The 25440-nt window shown below is 36.5% G+C and overlaps 1 protein-coding gene across 1 annotated transcript in view; it reads right to left on the reverse strand.

Moving 5' to 3' along the window:
* Positions 1-20944, reverse strand: part of LOC143887794 (agamous-like MADS-box protein AGL18) — a 47895-nt gene extending 26951 nt beyond the window's left edge. The window contains exons 1-7 of the mRNA XM_077392012.1: positions 20591-20944; positions 10911-10986; positions 6345-6409; positions 6103-6202; positions 5892-5933; positions 3373-3414; positions 3090-3265 (exon numbers count right to left, since the gene is read on the reverse strand). Coding sequence (XP_077248127.1) covers positions 3090-3265; positions 3373-3414; positions 5892-5933; positions 6103-6202; positions 6345-6409; positions 10911-10986; positions 20591-20802 — 713 coding nt within the window. The 5' untranslated portion in view covers positions 20803-20944. The remainder of the gene's footprint in view (positions 1-3089; positions 3266-3372; positions 3415-5891; positions 5934-6102; positions 6203-6344; positions 6410-10910; positions 10987-20590) is intronic.
* Between the last annotated feature and the right edge of the window lie 4496 nt (positions 20945-25440).

The raw sequence follows: 25440 nt of genomic DNA on the forward strand, positions 1-25440 counted from the left end.
GCGAACCAATATACGGATTCGTCAAGTGCCACCTCTGTCAGTTCATTTGATGGGACCTATAGTCACACTCACAGTGTTTCCTATATCAGGTATGTTTGAAATCTGATAAAGAGGTCGCATTTTGACCCCGTTTATCGTGTCAGACATATTGAAATATTTAACATTATTTCCCCCTTTTAGAGCCGACCTCAAGCTCAACCAACAGCAACAACAACCATCAACCATTCAGATTGAAGCAATCAAACGGATGCAGCAAGACTAGAGAAAGAAGTTGATGCATATCCACGAAACCCACCCTATTTGGATTGGAGCTGTCATAAACTGGGATGCCCCTATTCCTCTATCTATCGGTCGAGTAGATAAAGGAGTAGGTGTAGAAGTGAAAGTAGTCGCCCTTATTCCCTATCAATCAGTTGAGCAGGTCAAGCCAATGCTGATGAAGATGTAGATGCAACAGTCAATCCCTTCCCTTGTTTCAAGCGCAGTTGTGCATGCATCAAGCCAAGCACGAAAGCAATCAAGCGCTTGTTAGATAGGAAGGGTATAATCACATATCTCATATCGGATAAGAGAATCTGCCATCTTAAAGTGAAAGCCAGACAATTACATGGAAAAGGTAGACATATCAGATCAGAATGGAAATGGAGTGACGCATTTGACCCGTCTTTGCTCTTAGCTTAGAGGTGCTACGGGTTCTATTCTTCCTCGATCTCGATCTCTGGCGAACAGAGGGCAAATCAAATAACAACGTAAAGCATTAGAATGCGCATGGTATTCGATTTGATTGGTCAAGTACTACACTGAAGGAGACAGGACAAAGAAACAAGGGGGGGGGGGGGGGGGGGGTGCTAGTATTAGGTTTTTCAGCAAGCAAACAACGCCCTATTAGTATGGTACAGAGTTCAAAGCCGTTGCGCCCCCTTACGTGAAGGGGGGCCTTCTTAGCCCTCTTAGCGCAGCGCCCCTATTAGCCCTATTGGTAAGTGATAAAGTAGTAAGGAGCGCGCAAGCTTACGTTTTAAAGCAGCAGCGAGCGAAAAGCGAAGCGAGCTGCGCTAGCGCGCCTTTCCTCCTTCTCTTAGATTGATAGATGCTTCGCTTACCAAGCGCGGGCGTAGGAATGGAGGTTGTTGCTATGCTAATAGATAATGCTAGTTGCTGCCCACGCCCGCCAAAATCAATATATCAGAGGACGTATGCATAAGCCGTGAGATCGATAGATCCTATTGTCCCGGGCAGGCTTTTCTTTCACTTAGTCTACGGCGCTGGTGTTTTTGTTGAAGCTAGCCAGAGCCAAAATGCAGCTAGCAGATTATGAAGAAATGAGCTTCAGGCTGTGTAGTCTGATGCAGCTAGATGAAGACAGACCGATGGGAGGCAGGAAAGAAAAGAGGTATGACAGGGATAAGATTTTCAGTGTTAGACTAGGTCCTGTTATGCCAAACAAACTGGCCTCTGGTGACTGCTCGATGGATCCGTTGCCCCACCCTGCGCAAGAAACTTTGAGTTCTGTAGGCTAGTCGTCAGGTCAGTATAAGGGGGTTGTGTCTGTGAGGGGCTGCAAGTAGAGTCCGATAGTTAAGGGTTGGGAAAAAGGCTTAGTTGAGTTGAGTTGAGTTGATTTTCCCCCTTTCAGAGCTTATTTCACCAATTTCAAGTGATCGATTATTTTACAAAAAATTTATTATGTTTTGTTACCTTAAACTGTTGATATATTTCTAAATTCTTAAATAGAAACTTTATTGCACCAGCAAATCTCACAATAAAGCAGAAAATTAAGGGACGAGTTGTCCCTGTGACATTACAAAAGTAGGCCAGAAACAAAAAAAGTTAAGCCCTGGTGATAACATGTCACCTGCCATAGATCTCTTCAAGAGCACGCCCTACTTAGATACCAATCAATCTAGAATGGGACTGCATCACCAACTGACAACCCTTCACGCTCTACTCCTTCCTTCACCAATATGTCTGCCAACTCACTTTCGAATCTAGGTTTGTGCCAAAATGGTGGGAGAACCTTACCACACAAATTCAGTATCACCATGATAGTTCGTATTGACATCCAAGGACCAAATGAGATTCTTTGTGCTCATGAGATTATAATGCACTGTAGATGTAAAAATCCGGAGTCTGACAATGGAGGGAATACACTTCCACTTCATTTGAATCTCATTCACCACCAAGGCCAAAGCATATGCCTTCAAAACATTGCCACCGAAATTTAGAAATATGCTCCACTCTGGATCGTCTCGATTTGCCTTGAACTCCCATTGAAATTTAGTTTTATCGACTCTTGCAGTGTGGCTCGCATTGAGGATTTCGAGGTATTCAGTCTTCTTTCCCAAATGATGGTCCTCCAATTCCTTAATATCTCTTGGGTTGGGAGTCATGAGCCATGACATTGCCTTATTAATCATTTCCCAATGGATTAAATCAATCATTATCTATGTTATTACTATTCCCATGGGCCGATGGTGGACACTGAATATCCAATTGTTCTTTTCCTTCCTAAATCATAGGATTTGATGGGATGGGGCCACCACCTCTGCACAAACCCATGCATAAGGTGGGGCCCACCATATCTACCAAAATCATGTGGGTCGGGCATCAACACAATGTTCTAATGGGTGGGGCCCACCGTTTTATGCCCATGCATAGCATGGGTCCTGAAAGCTAGTTATGATATACGTATATAACCTTCATACGCATGCACGAGTGCCTATAATTTCCATTAGGTAGATTATGATTATTCCAGGGAAGTTTGCTGTATGGCCAAAGTGCAATTATGTAAATTAATTGTAATAGACAAGTCCATGCAAATATATTTTCGAGACTTCAGGATTTGATGAATCCACATAGAAGTGAAAACAAATTAAAATGGAACCATGGAAATGTACAGGTTTGTTAGCTACCAGCAGAAGAAAATTATTTTATTCATTTTATTAGTCGTTTATTTAAAGTATATTGATTTGTTTGACCTACACAAAAGATTAAGAAGAAACTGCAGAAGAAAAAGATATACAGTTATAAAGAAAAAAAGTAACTCATAAAACTCCTTGTCATAAATGCCAAGAAGGAATGAGCATTACCCCAAGTGCAAAGAAGTATCTGAATCGCCATGCCTCTCAAATATAGAATTACGCATCACATTTGAACTTATCATTTCTTGCTTTATGTGGAAACTCTTTCTCTCAGAGGGACGATCTTCAAGATACGGTATTATTGAGCGTTCAGTAGATGGCAGTACATCTCGAAGCTCTTGGACCTAGAATAGGATTCAAGGAAAAGATGGATTATATGACATGTGATATATTACAGAATACAAATGCATATCAAGAAATTATTAATATCATTAAAAAATCCAGGGGTTACCTGCTTCCGCAAACTCTCGTTCTCCAACATCACATGTTTTTCCTAACAAACAAAAACAAACTAAATCTTCAAATAAAAATGGATATAAGCTAAAAATTATTCCCATAAGAATGCATGGCCACTTATGATAACTGTTACAATGAACTTGAATTAAACAAATATTATAACAAAAGAGATAAATGGTACATCTATACAATACTATTTTTAATAGAATTTTTTTTGCTTACTAAGATTCATAGTTCACAACCTTTCAATAATTAAACTAGGGAACAGAAAAGTGACAAAGTCCAGTTAGGTGCAAATGCAAAGAAAAACCTCAGGACATTCAAACAAATAGGGCATGTTTTTATAGGAAATAATAATCTATAATACTAGTTACTATAAAAACATGTAAATCCATTGTCCAACTCATCTAGCTCCTCCATATTTGAAACACACATCAGTAGGGTACTAGGGTCCATTTGGGAAAATGTAAATAGTGTCATTGTTTCTAATTTCAGGTTTAGAAATCCTTAGCTCTATATGAAAGGGTCATTAGGTTGTAATGATGAATAAGATGAGATAATAATGGAAGGTTGTAACTAAAAGTAGGTTTAGAAGAAGAAAATAAAAGAAATGAAAGAAAGGGTAGAAAGGGATTTCAGAGAGAACAGGATGGATGTTGAGAAGAAGATGATAGATCTAGGGTTTGAAGACTAAGAAAAGGTGGAAGAATGATAAATCTAGGGTATTGAAAGAATGAATGTAACATATAAGAGCATGACTAAGAATAGAACGAGGGAAGATGAAACCTTCATATTGAAATGTCAGATACAGGCCCTCGACGTGAGATCTTGATTCTCAACCAGCTCCAACACCATGTAAAAGCTATGATTTGTGGACACGGACATGAGTGTCACGTGTCGACACGGACACGGAGTGTTGGACATGGCAAGCCCCCAAACTTTAGAAACGGGGACACGACTAAAATAGAAATATTGTAATCATGATTTGTGGATATGGATTTGTGTGTCCAGTTTTGACATCGACATGAGTTGTCTAAATGAGGTAAACACAATATTCAATACGAAAACAGAATGCCACACTTGACACGGTAAAAAAACATGTCCACACAGCCACATTAAGTCGAACACTTCCAGCAATACAAGTAAAAGTGTCCAAAGGAGTGTTGACACATGTGGACACGGGTGTCGTGTCGGACACGGCAGGACACGTGAGTCGACAATAAATTCGAAGTGTCGGCCAAATCATAGTGTAAAAGTGAATACATATTGTAAAGACAAAGGAGGAGAAGAAAGAAGGGGATAAAATATGAGGAAGATTCAATCTATTCTATTAGAAAATAAGTGTACAATATTGTGTATATCTCATGATACAAATTATTAGAACACCTGAAATGAGGGTTATACCAGTGTTCTAAAATTCGGAAGCGGGTCAAAACGCGGCCAAAGAAAATCCCAGTCGACTCAGCACAACATGGTCGAGTACTCGGTTGACACAGCTGAGTAATCAGTTGACACGGTCAAAACTCTGGAGAATCAAAGGAGTTTTGACCGACTTTGTAGGGCAAAACAAAGAATCGAACAAGAACGCAGCCAAGGTAAAAGGGAGTCGACTCGGGGGAGTCCACGATGACGCGGGGAGTTTTGAAACTATGGGATATACAGCCTTTTCTAACAGGCATACCGTAGTGCCATTTCTAACAGGTATACCGTACCATAGTTGCCGGAAACTCCTTGGGTAGGTGGGAAACCCGTTTCCCCTAAAACGTGTTTCTCGCGGGTGGGAAACTCATTTCCCATAAAACGCAGGAAACACGTTTTGGAAACGTTTCCGAAACATGATAAAAAAAATTGGAGAAATTTTTCCGAAACGCATGGGAAACATATGAGAAACTTATGTAAATCATGTGTGAAACATGTGATAAACGTATGCAACACTCATAGAAAACGCATGTAAGATGTGTAAGACACATGAGTGGAACTTACGAAAATCATTTTCGAAAAAACACATCAAATATTGTGGAATAGATATTAAAAAAGAAAATAATAGCATATATTGTCATAAAAATAAAAATAATAAAAATTCAAATAGAAATTTGAAATTAACAAAATTTAACTCTACAAAACCACATTTCGTATTTTCCTTGTGGAAGACATTTCTCATACGATTTTCTATCGTTTTCTCGTTTCCACTATTTTTTTTCATAGGTTTCCCGTTTCGTTTCTCAAATTCGTTTCTCACCCTGGTAACTATGTACCATACTCAAAGAAACACTTGAGATACTTTTCATTTTAGGCGATACACTAAGAACATGGGTATTTTGAGTTTTTTCGCTTGAAAAAAAGAGTTGACTCATACAAGTAATACCAACTCAAGCAAATTTTTTATCCAGGGTTAATAATATTTCAAAACCAAAAAGATTTCTTTGAAAGAAGCTTATTAAATTTAAATGTGGAAATGCAGAAACCATCCATTAAAACATAAAATTAATATATCATTAGAGAAATTTAGTGCACCTGTAAACGTGATTGCTGAAGTTGTCCCAACAGTAACTGCTCCTGGAAAAATGCAAGTTTGAGGTCAGAATTGACATAAAAGGGCAAGGAAACTGTAGATTAACTAAGGAAATACTTGACAAAATGACTGAATTGGTACATTTTTTGTCATGTAAACAACGTTCCAAAATGAACAAACAAGTTCTAAAACTAGTCATAAATTCTTCATTACCTTCCTATTTTTCACAGATAATATCCCCCCATTCAATTGGCGTTCTAGGCATTGCAATTCTTCCAAACTCAAGCCTATGAGCTCTTTACCCATCATCTGCCTAAACAAAAGGAAGGAAACAAAGAAATAAGACGAATATTATGGAAGACGGAAGTGGAAGTAACCTAGCCCCCAACATCTCCCCCCCCCCCCCGGCGCCTTCAAAACTATAATACATAAAATAAAAAAAAAGGTACACATACAAGTTTGCCGTTTTTAGCTTTCTAACTTCATTTTTCAGAATGTTTAGCTCCTCACTTTGTTCAGTCTGCTTGGGGGAGAAAACAAACACTTAAGAGAAACATTAACCATAAAAATAAATAAACAAGTTTATATAACAATTAATGCACAAAAAATACAGAGAGGTGTTCATAGCAAAAGGTGCCAAAAAATTGACTAAATCGCTCAAAAAAGGTATCAGGTACTTGATACAATTTTGTTTAAAATAAACTACATAGAATGGGCACAATTAATACAATTTCAGAACTCTTAAGATCAACAGCGGCAAAACTAAGGCCTTGCTACGCACATATATTCTGACTGCCAAGCACTCAAAACAGTTGAGATGTAGAAGATGACAGGAAGAGAAAATAAAAGTGAGGGAAGTCGGGTCTTTCCCAATATGGAGAGTGCAAGTTTTCCCCTAAATGGAGAGATGGAGGTGAACAAACATGAATGTTATCATTGTTAGAATTCTTGAAAGACAAGCCTGGAGATGGAGGACCATAGAAGCTCCAAATTTTACATTTAGATATCTAAAATATAACCGTCATGGAAGTTACTAAGATACATTGCAAGGGTCATGATAAAACATGTCCCTCTTACCCTCACATTCGAGCTTCGAAGACAAAGTCCTCCCAAGATCTGCTCATTATCAATCAAATTTACCCCCTCAACCCTTTTCTTTCTTTCCCCACAACCCCTTTTCTGAGCTAGAAAAAATAACATTATAGGCAAGTTTCTTTCATTTTCCTGGTCGGAAATATAAGCACTATATAGTAGAGCTTGTCTAAGTAGATATTGTATCTAGATAGGTTAATAGCCTCTTTAACTTAATAGAAAATCACAGGACCAGACTTAGGACAGAAGCCAAAGTTAGTAACCTCTATAGTTATTCTTAAATAATCTTTGCCAAATATTTTCCCGATCCTGGTGTTTTCATATATTGATAAAAGAAAAAAGCTTTTATTGTGGATTTTTCAATCTATTTAATAAGGCTGTAAATTGAGTGATGGTATCTGAATATATTACTTCGACGGGCACCAGATGGTTCTTACCCCTATATTGAGGGAGATGAACTCTTAGAGAGTCTCAAATGATTTCCTAATCCTTCAAATAGACTTTAGGATACATTTATCTTTACTTATGCCCTCAAAGATGAGGTTTTTTGGGCCCTTAACCAAGGTAGCATTTTCACTATCAGATCACATTTTTCATGACTTAAGTAGATGTTAAGCCCTTTATACCATACATTAGAGAGTTACTTTTCCTTCTCATCGCGTCATTCCTTTATTATGGCTGGCCATGTGAGGCGAAATTCATACTGGGGATCAGCTATAGGAATGAAGAATCATTGAGATGATTGACTGCATATTTTGGGGCCATCTTGAAGAAAACATGGAGCATATTTTTAGCCACTATAGTGGTCTTTCCAAATTAAGAGAGCTTCATTCTATGATATTGTTTTGTAAAACATTTGTGAGGAGCTTTATATCATGATATTCTCTCCAACTTATGGAAAAAATATTTTTGCCCCAGCGTGAAGGGGTGTTTTACAAAGTATATATAATGACATAGTGTGTTTAAGTGGGTTATTTAGTGTATGATACCTAAATTTGAATAACAGTTCTTTTGGGATGATTAACGTGTCAAGTATCTATGGCATTCTTGTAATTTTTTGTATCATGCCATTATTTAGTAAAGTCTTGGTGTGCGAAAATCGTTAATTCACCTCTTATTGAAGATAATACTATCACTCCCTAGTATTAATATTAGCACTCTTATTTTGCACTTTTCTCATTAGTTGGTACAATTGCCAACATGTTGCATACAGCCAATTAGTAAATCTTATAATTAAAGAGTGTGAACAACAAACAAATGGACCATAGATAACATCACCCAATATTAAATCCGCTAGACTCTCTCTCTCTCTCACACACACACACACACACATATATATATATGTGTGTGTGTGTGTGTGTGTACATACACATATATGCATACACACACAATATATATATATATATATATATACATACATATACATACACACACCTATATATATATATATATATATATATATATATATATATATATATATACACACACACACACCTATACACACACCTATACATATATTTATATATATAAATATATGAGGAAAAGGATTGTACGCTCGACCGTACCTAAAGTTAGGTACGGTAGAGTGCCAAATCACATGGGTCCCCCATTTTTGGTGGGCATCTAAACCATTCATTTGCAAGGCCCCATCATAGATAGGGTGCATACCAAAAATCAGCACCATTGAATCATCCTAACCCCTCCAAAACTGGAGGCCAAAATGGGCAGATTTGTGGACAAACACTGTCTGTCCATTTTGGCCTCCACAAATGGATGGGTTAGGATGATCCTATGGAGCTGATTTTTGGTATGCACCCTATCTATGATGGGGCCTTGCAAATGAATGGTTTAGATGCCCACCAAAAATGGGGGACCCATGTGATTTGGCACTCTACCGTACCTAACTTTAGGTACGGTCGAGCGTACAATCTTATTCCTCTAAATATATATATATATATATATATATATATATATATATATATATATATATACACACACACACACACACACACACCTATATATATATACACACCTATACATATATTTATATATATAAATATATATATATAGATATATATATATAGATATACACACACCTATATATATATATAGATATACCTATATATATAGATATATATATATATATATATATATATATATATATATTTAGACACAGCATGTTTCATTGTACATATATTTATATAAATTATGCAAATTGTGCATATGTATGTATGCGTGTACATTATAAACTAAGTACATGAACATATGTATGTAATTAAAAAGTAAATGTATATATTCACAGAGAGAGAGAGAGAGCTTGGTATGTATATGAAGTTCTAAATTTAAATTTTTAGGACATGCATATGTTCGAACAAGCATGGTTTTAAACTTCCACCGACACGTCGATTTCGGCCGACAAGTGTTGACTTTCGTGGGGACCGAAATCTAAGTTTGATTCCTTGAATGCACCCAAATAACCAAAAAAAACACCCCATGTACGCAAGAAATATTAAAGTATATTCCATTAATAAGATAAGTTGAGATTTAAAATAATAGCACAATCATCAATGTTCAAATCATGTGAAATATCTATATAGAACCTTGTTCCAACATCTGTGACATCACATGCCACTCGGAGATAGATCTTATTAAACCATTAAGAATGGCTATCATGCTTATGTGATGCTTTTAAGTGTGCATTTGTGCTTATTATATAATTACGTGAAGGTTCATTGTAAATTTTCGTCATTTCCATGGACTTCCTTAAACTTCCATGATTTTTCTATGATTTCCATGCATTTCCATTAATTTCCACAAAATACCTCCACATTTGTGGGGCCAAAGTCTCAAACTAAAGATCGAATCTGATTCTTTTTGTACTAGTAGTTCACTACATGAAATTAGATGCAAATAACAAAAAATAAGAGTAAGATCAGGGAATAAAGAGAAAGGAAAAATAATGAATGCATTTTAATTTATATTAAATGGATTCTTCTGAATGGAAAAAGTACCTGTGTCAGAAATGTGTCGGATTCCAATATTTCATGATTCGCTCCCACAATTCTATATCTCTTTCATCTTACAATTAATACATGTTTTAAATTTTTCCGTCGAAATAAAACATTATAAAATTGAGTAAAACATACTGGTAATCATATTTTCTTCTTTTACTCTTTAAGTTTTGCATATCCGACACGTGGTACTCACGGGCAAATTCTGATACTCGTACTCGTGCAACATAGATTTTAACATAAGTGAAATTGGTATAGTGTAATACCATCGTTGGACTCTTTTAGTGGAATCAACACGGGACATTTCTACAAGGAGAGGAAAAAGAAGTACACAATACAAGCAAGTAAAAGAACAACAAGTGGATAAGGGTGTGTGAGCTAAGGAGTATGATCAACAAGAAAGAGAAAATTGGAAAAAAAAAAAAAAAATGACTTTGTGTGTTTTATAACACAAATTAGAATGCAATCTTCTTTCAAGTCGATCTTGAAGAAAAATGAGTTCCAAATGTCAAAAAACAATGAAAAAGCTCAAATTCAAAAAAGCAAAGAAATATGTTTGCTTGATTTAGAAAAAGAGGTCAAATGATTTTTTATAAGGTTTTAAGGGGTTTCAAAACCCGATAAGTGGAATTTTCCCTTCTCTGAGGCACCAAATTAACCTTCTAATGGGTGTTAATCATGACCAAGGCAAAGTGAGGGGTGGTGGTGAGGTGGTGGTGGGCCCTGTGTGATGTGGACTACCCCACATCTAGGCTCCATAATAATTATATAATGAAATATAAAGTCCTAGATAAATAAAAAAATTAAATAAATGGATAGTCTCTAAATATGGCCCGAAAACAAGGCCAGATCACATCACCACTACATATATCATGCTAACATTTTAGATGTTAGAACCGCAAATAAGACATAGGATACCTCGGCCTCATGCTTTACTAAAGAAAGCTCAGAACATTCGACGCTTTTGTTGTACCTCGCAAGTGCTCTTTTCATGCTTCACAAAGAATAGAGAAACAAACAGAAGTCAGTATACCTTACAATTTTTTTATTGAAGACTTTAGACTGCCATTAATTGGCGCATGTGAAATCCATTAAAAAAATTAGGCACTAAACCTTCCCAAACATTTACAACATCTTATAATGGTCTGATATCCATTAAAAAATTTAGGCACTAAACCTTGCCAAACATTTACTACATCTTATTCTTATAATGGCCTAGCAAGATGAAAATCAATGCGCATGTCACCACACCGATTAGATTAATCAAGTAAAATCTAACATATTTTAAACAATTAAGAAAATATTCTCATAGAATGTAAGACGGGAATGGAAAGCCATGGTTGTCATGTCACATGGAATGCATATCAATCTCCTTTTAAAGTTTAAACACCCTTCATTACAACTAGAGCATAATATGGGGCTTTTAAAGGAAAAAAATCATCCATTTCCATCGAAAATGAGCACTTCATTGAGTCTAAACATGGAAAGGGAAAGATTGATTTCCATGTCGAGTCCAAATGGAGAAGCCATGGTACTAGTGAGAGTATTTGCACTTGACAACAATATGATCTTTATATATGGGAAAAATCATTATAACCGGTGAACGCTACCAAAAGCATCCGGGTAATATCAGATCTTTCCCAAGAAACGATGAGAAAGAATTAGAATGGGGTAGAAACCATGTGCCGGAATTTTGAAAATCACTCCTTTGTTGCAACTATACTTTTTTTTTTTGAATGATCATTTGTTGCAACTATTAAATCCGCATCTAATATAATAAGGAGGAAGGGAGGTTCACTGTTCACCGTTGACGTGGCAGCCCTCCTCTTCCTCCCTCAAATCTACGTGGCCAATAAATTCCAACGTGGCATTTTTTTGTTCTTATTTTTCCATTGCAAAAAGGCAACCAAATTCGATTAGTATTCCCATATTTTCAGCGCATGCCCGATTCATAGTATAATCAATTAGGGAAAGATACATTTACACCCCCTCTAGTTTCTGACACATTCAACTCTAGTCTTGACTTTCAGAACGTGACAAGTACACCCCCTGAGGTTTCAATTTGTATAAGTTCGACCCCCTCCGTCAACTGTACATCAGTTTAACCCGACGGAAAGACTGAAACTAACTTGGGTTAAGATTTTGAGGATAGAAATACCCTCAGTCACTGGTTTTAAGCCATTTGCAAAGGGATTAAGGTTACGCCATTTCGCACTGCCGCCGACACACCTCCGGCCACCGCCACCATCGTCACTGCCGTCACCTCCACCACAGACAATGGGACCCCACCCCATGGCTACATCAAACCCACATTTCAAGAAAAAAACATTGATAAAAACAAAAAAAGCCCTAAAATATTAGGGCTTTTGTGAAAATCATGATAATGATGTGAATGAAGACAAATAAAACTCCTAAATCGAGGGTTTATGTTGATAAATAAACAAAGGTTTGAATCAAACCCTAATTTTCAGTTTTCATGTATGAAAACCCTAATTTTCAGTTGGGGAAGACGAGGGCATTTTGGTCATTTCCGCCTCGACGTCTACTCCATCACATTTAAAAAACCTCAGGGGGTGTACTTGTCACGTTTTGAACGTCAGGGTTAGAGTTGAATGGGTCAGAACTAGAGGGGGTGTAAATGTATTTTTCTCAATCAATTAATAGATACAACGCATCAATTAATTGTTGGATTTTTTCTAATAAATTTGCCATATCCCATATCTTCTATTTATTGCTGGATATTTATTTCTATCAGATCTACATGGCAAGAATATTCCAAAAGTAAATAGTTTTTAAATCTTTGGTATTTCTAAATTAAAAGCCGGTTCCTTTCTCAAATGCATGTATATCCCACAATATTTGGTTTTCACGATAACTTTCCCTCCCTAAAAATTCTCTTTTCAACTTGCCGGAGATATCTACGTTTAAATCTTTAGTATTCCTAAATTTTTGCCGTTTCCTTTCTCAAATGCATATATATCCCAAAATTTTTTGGTTTTCATGATAACTTTCCCTCCCTAAAAATTCTCTTTTCAACTTGCGGAAGAAGGGATGTTTCACTATTCACGCCCATCCTCCCTCAAGTTTACATGGCAAGTTATTTCTTACGTGGCACTTTAAATTTTCAACCCATTTTTAAAAATTTTTGTCCCAAAAATCAAACGATGTAAAGAACATTTATTTATAACAATTAATTACACGCACGTTTTTCTTGAAAAGCCGTTCTTAACCTAAAATCTCTCTCTCTCTCTCTCTCTCTCTCTCTCTCTCTCTCTCTCTCCCACACAAAAAATGATCCTAACGTTTTGAAAACACCCCCATTATATTCTAATAAAGAATCCCATTAAATAATTAACGTTTCCAGTAATATTCTTTCTCGAGGATTCTTTTCAATTGCATGTCGTTTCTTACTCCAGCAACAAAAATTCTCAAATGGAAACAAAATCGTTTCCTATTCTTTTCCAAAGGGATATATCCATTCGTTTTCCTAACAAATAAATCTCATCAATCACATTATTCATGGTATTTTTTTACAAACGTAAATCTCAATGAATGCCTTCCCTTTATATTCGAGAATTTTCTATATATAAGTTACAAAACTTCTTAAAACTCTCTCTCTCTCTCTCTCTCTCTCTCTCACACACACACACACACACACACCGCTTTAATGGATCCCAGTCTTCACCCTTGCGCCTCTCAATACCCATAGGAGGCTGCCGTCGATTTTAGACCTTCAACTATTCTATTTTCAGATGTGTCTGTATTTCCAATTTTTTTACAGCTTTTATCTTTAAAGGTGTCAAAATTGTAGATTGCCTTTGAATTTTTTGACAGCTTTCATCTTTAAAGGTGTGAAAATCTTAGATTGGCTTTGATTTTTGTTTGGGACTAATGTGATTTTGTTGTATTGATTCTAATTTTGACCCCTCTGGTTCTGCAGTTGCTACTAGCCATCGCTTCAGGTTGAAGATTGATTCTTTATCCTTCATTCACCCAAATGTAAATATGGTGATGCGGACTCAAATTCTATGAGTCATGATCGGAGAATTCAGAGTCGGCTATTTCGTTAGAGTGAATTTAGTTGATAGATTCTTATTAATGCGGGCGAATTTCAAAGTCCAGTAATGGTTGATGCACTTGGTATTTTGCTCTTTCTGTAACAGGATGTTAGAGAATGCCATTGACATCTTTTTTTTTTGTTCTTCACTAATTTCTTTTAGCGTTTAATTTATTTGGGATTCCTACTATTTTTCTTTTCAGGGTCTATAAAAATAATTGAGAGAGACACTGCAGCTACTAGCCAACAAAGCCACCACCATTGCCTCGACTGAATCTGGCATCTGATACCTCTAGGAGAGCAGCAACTGCCGAGTTCTGTACTCGAAGATCCATTTGGAAATAAAGCATTGGATGGGACTGGATTTTGAAGCAAGACCTATTTGTACCAAATTTATAGCAAGTTCTAAGGGATAAATGGTTTGGATGATTGAGCAAGTTTTGTCACGGGAAATCAATTGCCTAATGAAACTGTATTCATACAGGCCTGCAATCATATATATAGAGTACGAGCCCCACTAGCATGCTTGGTTTTTTCTCTTTCTTGAGTACTGCAACCAATAGCTTAGAGGATGATTCTAATTGTAAATTACTGAGAAATTCAAATTAGAGAACTCTCAATTTCTTGCAATTTCTTTTCCATAAAAAATAACTTCCAATCCCATGCATAGCACGGATGGTCCCACTAGTATATGCTTGAAACCAAATACAAACAAAGATATTAGAAATCTGATGCGGTGTAGAAAACCACGAATTTGAGGATTAAGAATCTAACTCGCATTTTACAAAACTATTTTACAAAGAGGAGTAATATGAGAAATAACGAAAAATAGTACATGCATTGAAATCAACATTGCAAATTTCATGGGTGTTTTCTATGCCAATTTACGTGTTATCTGCCCTTAATCCTCCTATTATTGTGCTTAATCACATTGAAAGCATCTTTACAAATTTCAAGTTAGGAGCTAATGAAGATGGCAAGAAAACTCAATGGTTGCTAGGATGAATCTTTATGCCCGTAAAGAGGAAAGAGGAATCAACACTAAACCACTTATTGATATGTGTGATTTCTTTAGAATTAAAGTTATCCAATCAGCATTTATAGGAAAATGAGTGGATCATCTTTTGGAGACTGAAATACTTGAAGAACGACAGTATCTACTTGAAAACTAAAAAGGCTGGTGATACCAAACAATGGAAGGATATAAAAGATGTAAAGGAAGACTGCATATCTAATAGAAGATGGATTATTGGAGATGGTGGTATTCGGTTTAGCCCAATAAGTGCTACTGGCATAGACTCCTTGATGGGGATCCATACTCAGGATTTCGAGTGTACTAGCAATGCAGGAAAAACAAAGATAGGCAGATGACTTCAATCTGGATAGATGATAAAATTCTTTGATCCAAATATCCTAGATCGATGATCCGACAGCAAGATAATGAACGGATGTTGCAGACATATTCCAGACGCCCGGCAATCCCACATATATTATTCAGAGATGATACTATAAGCCTTTTAAGTCATGCAAGGTAATATAAGTCTTTTTAAGTCAACGGCACCGATGATGGCAATGAAAGCAGTGGAGCAACACCAGCAACAATGGCAGTTGCGTGCAATGGCAGCAAATTCTAGCCATTTCAGTCGAAATTGTGACCGAAGTAATGTAGTGGAACAAATCCATTGAGCTTTTGTTTCGGTGGGGACGGAAATGGAAACATTTCGGTTATTTTGTGTCGGTTTTGGTGGAAATTGAAAACCAAGCAATGGTGTAGTGAATGAATTCTTCTTCTGGCATGGCCATGACTTTAAGTTTCAATTTTGGGAATTTGGGGCATCTTCCAAAACGGGCATCTCTCTGCGTCATCGAGTCCCCATGAAGAAGGACATGATTTGCACACTGAACCAACTGGTTTCTGTGATGAACAATCTACCCATTGGTCCAGTTGCTAGGTTGCCATCTTTGCATGACCATGTCATAGGTTGGAATTAAAATGAGAGTAGATAAAGTTCTTGCATCCGTAAACCGTAGCTTACCAAGACAATAAAAGAAATAAACTAGCCATTGCATAATGTAGATGTTCCTAAGTGAAGCAATTATTAAATCGTTCATTTGATCTGTGAATCAGCTTACTGGTTCGTTTACGGTCTGTCATCCTAGCATTTACATGTGCCCTAGTTGCATGTTGGAATGCAGTAAGATGAAAATTGAATATCTAACCATCATTACGGTGAGGCATGTTACAGACTGATTCAAGCGACGTGCTTCAGAAACCATGCCTTGAACATCCATTCTCCATCCACTCATTTCTCACATTTTTCATGCAATAAAAAATACCCAGGAATTCAAATTTTTCGGGTACATACCACTTGATTGAGAATCAACAGTTTCTAAAGGCACATGTCAATATAGTAATCATGTAACACAGTATGTTACTCATCCAAAATCATGGAATTCAAATCCAACAAAACCTTTTGGATAGAAGGGATATAGAAAACAGAACACCCAGAGAAGACAGGTAAAATAACAGAGGAAGCAATAAATGCCATCTAGATCGTCAGGCTTTGGAAATGTTTGATTTCCTTAACCCTTGATTCGAGTGTTGATTTACTTTTTTGTTTTTCTTTTCACTCTAGGGTTGTAGATTGATCATCTCAATCGCCGGGCTGATCCCACTATTTATTTCTTTGGTTATTTCTTTGGGTTTTGCTAACGAGTGCCCTACACTCATCAAGCATCATTTAATTGCCCATTGGATGTTGAATTTACACATACTATGAGGAAAAAACCTCAAAACATGGGTAAAAGTATCAAAATATGTATCAATTCAACATCCTAATGGCAATTAAATGATATTCAAGGACACTCTTTAGCAAAACCATAATCAAATTCATTACCATTCAAGAAAAAAAAAGAAGCAATAAATTCATATAAAGATGCACAAATAGGAAAAGAAAACACTTCCAAAACGGGATTTCGTTTGGAAAATAAAGACAAAAGTGAAATTGCCCAAAGATTTGGTCATTTCCACAGTGATTTTGCATACCTAGAACTGGAGAATTCGTAGAGCGTCCCAAAACATGATCTGATACTTCTTTTTTTATCAAAACAAGTGTAAAATATCATTTCCAATGCACCATAACGAGTGCCCTAACCTTAGCAAAACCCTTCCTTAATCCAATTCTTTACTATTGAAAAAAAAGGGAAGAAATAAATACATATATTGAAAGATGCATAAATACGAAAAACACTTCAGAAGCGGAATTTTGTTTGAAAAATAAACACCAAAGGGAAGTTGGCCAAAGATTTGGGCATTCCACAGTGATTTTACATATCTAGAAAGGGAGAATTCGTAGAGCTTCCCTGTATTATTTTACAAATCATTTTAAGGTTTTACACATGTTTTGATAAAAAAAAGTCTCAAAACATGGGTAAAATTAAGTTTTCAATCCACCTTAAACGCACTCGTTAGCAAATCCCCCCAAGAAAAGGAAGCGATAAATGTATATAAAGATGCATTAAGAGGAAAACACTGCATTTCGTTTTGGAAATAATGAGGAAAGTGAAATTGCCCAAAGATTTGGTCATTTCCACAGTGATTTTTGCATTTACAAAAAACTATAACATAACTAGAACTGGAGAATTAATAGAGCTTCCCATTAAGGTGCATTTGAAACTTAATTTTGCAATTATTTTACACATCATTTCAGGGTTTTACACAAGTTTTCATTAAAAAAATCCTCAAAACATGTGTAAAATTAAGTTTCCTATGCACCTTAAGCGCACCCGTTAGCAAAACCCTTCAAAAAGGAAGCAATAAATGCATATAAAGATGAATAAATAGGAAAACAAAAGGACAGGATGGTTTGTGAAAATATCAAAAAAAGGTTGTGCTGGTATCATTTCCCATATTTTACACATCATTTTAGGGTTTTACACATGCTTTCACCCAAAAAAAGTCTCAAAACATGTATAAAACCCTAAAATAATGTGCAAAATAATGGCAAAATTAAGTTTCCAATGCACCCTAAGGGAACTCCTTAGCAAAACCCTTCAAAAAAAAGGAAGCAATAAAGCATATAAAGATGCATAAATAGGAATCGTCTGGGAAATAACGAGGAAAGTGAAATTGGGCAAAGATTTGGTCATTTCCAGAGTGATTTTCGCATCTACATAAAATTAAAATATACCTAGAACTAGAGGATTCGTAGAGCTTCTAGTTAAGGTGCATTTGAAACTTAATTTTGCAATTATTTTACACATCATTTTAGGGTTTTACAAGAGTTTTGATAAAAAAAATCCTCAAAACATGTGTAAAATTAAGTTTGAGGATTTTTTTAGCAAAACCCATCAAAATATGTGAAAATTCAACATCCCAATGGCAAATAAATGATACTTAAGGGCACTCTTTAGCAAAACCCTAATCCAATTCTATACCATTCAAGAAAAAAAGAAGTAATAAATGCATATAAAGATGCATAAATAGGAAAAGAAAACACTTCCAAAACGGGATTTTGTTTGGAAAATAAAGACGAAAGTGAAATTTGGTCATTTCCACAATGATTTTACATACTTAGAACTGGAGAATTCGTATAGCTTCCCAAAACATGTTCTGATACTTTTTTTTATCAAAACATGTGTAAAATATCATTTCCAATGCACCTTAACGAGTGCCCTAACCCTAGCAAAACCCTTCCTTAATCCAATTCTTTACTATTCAAAAAAAAGGAAGCAATAAATGCATATAAAGATGCATAAATAAGAAAACACTTCAGAAACGGGATTTCGTTTCGAAAATAAAGACATGAGTAAAATTGGCAAAAGATTTGTGCATTTCCCCAGTGACTAAAATTGGCCAAAGATTTGTGCATTTCCCTAGTGACTTTACATATCTAGAACTGGAGAATTCGTAGAGCTTCCCTGTATTATTTTACACATCATTTCAGGGTTTTACACATGTTTTGATTAGAAAAAAAATCTCAAAACATGTGTAAATTAAGTTTCCAATCCACCACAAGCGCACTCGTAAGCAAAACCCTTCAAAAAAGGAAGTAATAAATGCATATAAAGATAGGAAAACAATAGATTTCGTTTGGGAAATAACGAGGAAAGTAAAATTGGCCAAAGATTTGGTCATTTCCATAGTGCTACAAAAAACTATAACATACCTAGAACTGGAGAATTAATGGAGCTTCCCGTTAAGGTGCATTTGAAACTTAATTTTGCAATTATTTTACACATCATTTTAGGGTTTTAGACATGTTTTAAAAAAAATCTCAAAACATGTGTAAAATTAAGTTTCCTATGCACCTTAAGCACATGGTTTTAAATTTCGACCGAAATCCGAAATTTCGGAGACCGACACCAAAACAACCCAAAACCGAAATGGTCATTTATTTCGGTCGAAATTTCGGAATTTCCGAAATTTGACCCAAAAATTCTGTTTTTTTTAATTAATTTAATATTTCACCGAAATTTAATAATGAATAAAATAATTGTTTCAATTTTTGTACCAGATTTCAACCGAAATTTTGAAATTTTGAAATTTCACCGAAACCGAAATTTTAAACCTTGCTTAAGCATACTCGTTAGCAAAAACCCTTCAAAAAAGGAAGCAATAAATGCATACAATGATGTATGAATAGGAAAACAAAAGGGCATGATGGTTTGTGAAAATATAAAAAAACGGTCGTGCTGGTACCATTTCCCTTATTTAGACATGCTTTGACAAAAAAAAGTCTCAAAACATGTGTAAAACCCTAAAATGATGTGCAAAATAATTGCAAAACTAAGTTTACAATGCAAGCAACTCGTTAGCAACAAAACCCTTTAAAAAAAGGAAGCAATAAAGCATATAGAGATGCCTCATTTCGTTTGGGAAATAAACACTTGATTTCGTTTGGGAAATAACTAGGAAAGTGAAATTAGGCAAAGATTAAAAGGGCTTCGATAGGTCATTGATTGAGGTGATGCGTGAATTCCATTGAAGTAAAGAGATTATGGCAGCTTCTTAGTTAGGTTCTGGTTCTACCAAGTTTAGGAAGTCATTCGTGGACTTCCTCTTCCTCAATGATGGTTGTGCTTCTTCGGTTTAATTCCAGATATAGTAAAATGTAGAAATCCATCCTTAAAGTGAAGTACGGAGTGGTCGAATTAAGCTAATGCTAGCAAAGGAATGAAAATCCTTGTGTAAGCGTTTCGACTCAACTAAGAAGGTTCCAAAATCTGGGAAACCTCGATACCACACCACATTCATTAAAGAGAGAAATTATTAGCCGTCCTCTGAGGGTTAACACCCATAGAAAGATCAGATCGTGAACTCTTGCAGAGTGATTTTAACATCTACATAAAATTAAAACATAACTATAAAGCATACTAGAACTAGAGATTCCAGAGTGATTTTAACATCTACTTAAAATTAAAACATAACAAAATACCTAGAACTAGAGAATTCATAGAGCTTCCCATTAAGGTGCGTTTGAAACTTAAGATTTGATCATTTCCACACTGATCTTTTCATCTACATAAAATTAAAACATACCTAGAACTAGAGAATTCGTAGAGCTTCCCTGTACTAGAGAAGACAATGGCAGAGACCTCGGCATCACATAAAATAGAGAGTTGTTGAGCTTTATTGAACAATCCTTCTCTGCGTTTGGAGAACGTGACCTTTCTACGATCCTTATTATCAATCCTCTTTATCTCAATCTTCCTCTTCCCCATGTTAACACCTTCGCCTCTTTTTCTTTCCATCCAAAAAAACCCTAGAAATGTACGTACGCATTTAGGTATATATATAGTTGGACAGAGATAAAATGAGAAAAGGAGAGACCTCTAAATATGGAAATCTTTCTAGAGATAAGGGAAAGGAATTTCCAAAAATGGAAACGAGAAACGTTTTGTGCGTCAGGATGGTGCGAGTGCCCTATTTGTAGTTACGGCGAGGGTGGGAATTTATATATTTATTATGAGGGCTGATGATATTTTCAGCCCTTTTCGGCCCCTTTATAACATGAACAGTGGCCAACTTTAACGCTTTTTGACGTCAAATCACGTTAAAAGTGGGTGAATGCATACTGGCAGGGGCTGAAAATATCATGGCCCTTATTATAAACTTGCTGAAAAGGGTATTTGCCAGGGAAAATGAGGAAAGGGATTTCGCGGAGGGTGTTGCATTTGAGAGGAGCCACCTCGGATGAATAATCAACAGGGCAAAATATGCTGAAAAGTGAGCATGTGTGGCTGCTCTCTAATGCAAATGCTGGTTGCGAAACGTCTTTCTACTATGGTCTGTAGCAAATCAAGTTAAAAAATAGAGGAGTTTATTATCAACACGTTAAAAAGTAAGGGGAGCATAAATTTTGAAAGGGGGGTGCAAATTGGGAAATCCGCTCCCCATCTTTAGGTATCGGGCTGTTAAAGATTAAGCAAGAGACGGGTGGGGAGGATACATTTCGGGAAATGATATTTTCCACGCCTTTTATGGATAAAATTAGGGGTGTCAACAGATCCACTTCGGGTCGGATCCACCTATGTCACAGTCACGATCCATTCAAATTCCTTATCGGTCGGGTCGGAGTCAGATTGTTCTTCAAATCCTACTTTCCACGTTATGATCACGATCCATTTTAATTCGGACCGTCCATCGGAGTGTCCTATTATGTCCCACTAAGTTAAGTAAACAACTAATTTTTTTAAAGCAAGCAATTTAACAACTTGAAGAGATGTCAGTGCAAAGGGATCGATCTCGTTGATGGCGAGCTGCAGAGGAGAGAGAAATCAGAGCCCTAGATATGAGTTTTTTATGTAAAAAATGAAATGGAATAAAAACCTCAAAGCTTCCTAGGGCAATGTAAGATTTACGAACGAGAGAGTCTCTCTCGATGGAGTCCTCTTGAGTTTCTTGTCTTCTTGAGAGAGAGAGAGAGAGAGAGAGAGAGAGAGAGAGAGATTGGGATTTGGGATCGCTGTTGTTGTTAATGGCAGTCGGGTAGCCAAAAGAACAAAACCCTAAAACCCCTCTCTCTTTTCCTTCGTGAAAGTATGAAATGAAATGACTGAAATGAGTGAAATCACATTCCCATCCGATTCATCAAGTGATAAGAGAGATTTTAACCAAAATACCCTTCATAGAACGGTCAGCATTAACAAAATTGATCGTGATTATCCAATGGGCATATGTGGCGTGCCCAGATCCCAGATTTGATGATCCAAAATATGGCCATGGATCCTATTCATATTTTTAGATCCCGTTCATTAACGTTCGGATTCGGATGATCCATCGAACCGTTGGATCCATTGACACCCCTAGATAAAATCCCCCCCCCCCCCACCCACCCCCCCTAACCGTTATGTGAGAATGGTTCACTGCTTCAGGATAAATTCACGCCCTTTAATGTTTTTCTTTGCCTTTAAAACTTAATGGATAACATTAAAGGGGGATTTTATTTGTCAGAGGGGAAATATCATTTCCCTAACTTTCTTTGGTTTTCTCTTTTTCTTTTCTTTTTTTCTTCTTTTTTGTTTTTTGTTTTTTTTTGGGAAAGAGAGTCGGTGGAAATGTTGAGGCTCCGATCCGACCTAGTGCTCGGATGGGTCCCTCTTAGGGGTGTAAATGAGCCGAGCTTGGCCAGGCTCGGCTCGGGCTCGGCTCGGTCAGGCTCGGCCAGGCTCGCGAGCCTTACCAAGCTCGGGTTATATTATGTTCACACCCCTCATCTTCCCTGGACAGCCCTACTAGTGTAATTTGACTACTTTTTTTACACTATGGGGGGTGGTCCTAGTAACAAATGGGGTTCCAAAAATGAAGTGACATATTTTGCCCCCCCCCCCTTTTCACTCACTGGACAACCCTTTTAATGTATAAATTAATATATAATATATATTTAAATATATTAAATTCTTAACGAGCCGAGCCTGGCCTAAATTAGGCTCGGCTCATTAAGCTTAACGAGCCTGTGAACCGGCTCGGCTCGGCTTGTTAAGGATTCGAGCCGAGCTCGAGCCAAGCTTTTTTCGAGCCGAGCTCGAGCGAGCCTCCGAGCCCGAGCCAAAATTGACACCCTTAGTCCCTCTCGATCTAGCTGAAGTAGAAGGGTAGTTGGCTCGTTCGGATGTCCTACGCTTAAAGAAGACGGTCAGGAATTGATTCTGGTGCATCTCGACAGGTCCTTCATATCAATGGTAAGAAAAAAACAGATCCATGATCGAGTAGTCGAAATTGCTTAGCTCGATGATCCGCCCCCAATCGGGGATCGGGCCGATAAAATTGTAACTTCAAAACACTTGTCATTTTTGGCACATTCCAAATTTAGTAATTTTCATTTTGGTGTATTTCATTTTTGGAGGGCTCCAAATTTGGAAAAGAATTCGCATTTTCAAACTTACTCTTTAAATCCAGATTTTGATTTTCACATTTGGGAGTTATTTGGCGATTTTTATTAGTTTCTAATTTGTGAGTCTAAATTTAGCAAGTTTCCAGTTTAGGAGCCATAATTTTGTTTAGCAAGACGGTCAGGAATTGATACAGGTGCATCTTAACAGGTCCTTCATATCAACGGTCAGAAAAAAAAGCAGATCCACGATCAAGCAGTCAAAATTGCTTAGCTCGATGATCCGCCCTCAATCTGGGATCGGGTCGATAAAATTGCAAATTCAAAACACTTGTCATTTTTTGGCACATTCCAATTTTACTAATTTTCTTTTTTGTGTATTTTTATTTTTGGCAGGTTCCAAATTTTGAAAAGAATTTGCATTTAGAAACTTACTCTCTAAATCCAGGTATAGACTTTCACATTTGGGAGTTATTTGGCGATTTTTATTAGTTTCTAATTTGGGAGTTTAAATTTAGCAAGTTTCTAGTTTAGGCACCATAATTTTAATTAGCAAGACGGGCAGGAATTGATACAGGTGCATCTCGACGGGTCCTTCATATCAACGGTTAGAAAAAAAAAGCCGATCCACGATCGAGCAGTCAAAATTGCTTAGCTCGATGATCCGCCCCCAATCGGGGATCGGGTCAATAAATTGCAAATTCAAAACACTTGTCATTTTTTGGCATGTTCCAATTTTACTAATTTTCATTTTGGTGTATTTTTATTTTTGGCAGGTTCCAAATTTGGAAAAGAATTCGCATTTTTAAACTTACTCTCTAAATCCAAGTTTTGATTTTCACATTTGGGAGTTATTGGGCGATTTTTATTATTTTCTAATTTGGGAGTTTAAATTTAGCAAGTTTCTAGTTTAGGCGCCATAATTTTAGTTAGCAAGACGGTCAGGAATTGATACATTTGCATCTCGACAGGTCCTTCATATCAACGGTAAAAAAAAAAGCCGATCCACGATCGAGCAGTCGAAATTGCTTAGCTCGATAATCCGCCCCCAATTAGGATAAAATTGCAAATGCAAAACACTTATCATTTTTGGGCACATTCCAATTTTACTAATTTTCATTTTGGTGTATTTCTATTTTTGGCAAGTTTCAAATTTGGAAAAGAAATCGGATTTAGAAACTTACTCTCTAAATCCAGGCTTTAATTTTCACATTTGGGAGTTATTTGGCGATTTTTATTAGTTTCTAATTTGGGAGTTTAAATTTAGCAAGTTTCCAGTTTAGGCGCCACAATTTTAGCAAATTTCCAATCTGGGCGCCATGGTTAATTTGGAAGCTAGATAAATTAAGTGTTTCCTCAATTAAAGAAGTTTTCCCATTCTCAATTGGGTATGAAATAGCAATGAGACACGAAGGACTGGAAAGAAGAACACAAGATGCTACAAGTTTCCATTTGAATCGGTCAAAGAGAAGGAGAATAGTAAGTTCCATTTCAACACTCAAATTCGTAGGAAGCACTTGCCTTGCCCATCTAGCAACTCCCATGATACAGGTCCTTGGCAGTGAATTTTATCCTATAGGATGTTTCCTCTTCAGTTTATTAGTAGAGTCTTTTTTCTTACAATTGATTAGCTAGAATGGAAATTTGGATATTAGTCTTAGAGAGTTACTTTTACTGGTACTCATTGGGTTTCTGTATTTGTAACAAAGTGATGGACGATCATGAGAGCTTTTTGTTTCTTTCTTGATTATATAATATAAGGTGAGATTCAGCTACAAAAGAAGCTCCATGTAGTAAGAAAATGAACCTTTTGCTGAGTGAAAAATCTTAATTTTAATGTGTTGCTCAACCTTGAACTTATTCTCTTGTGAATGTAGTAGCAAAGCTGCTTGTTTATTTCTTAGCTTGTCAAGTGCAAGCTTCTTCCCATAACTGATCATCTACTGACCAGTTTCACATGCAACTCCAAGCAGCCCTTCATTGTTTGTTGTTTTAGTTCCAACATCTATGAGGAATTGCCGAGTTCCATCGTTCGTTCTAACTGATCTCCCCCCACAAT

This window comes from Tasmannia lanceolata, unplaced genomic scaffold, assembly GCF_043159265.1.
Source record: "Tasmannia lanceolata isolate RefF3 unplaced genomic scaffold, GAP_Taslan_0.1 ptg000002l, whole genome shotgun sequence".
Classification (NCBI taxonomy): domain Eukaryota; kingdom Viridiplantae; phylum Streptophyta; class Magnoliopsida; order Canellales; family Winteraceae; genus Tasmannia; species Tasmannia lanceolata.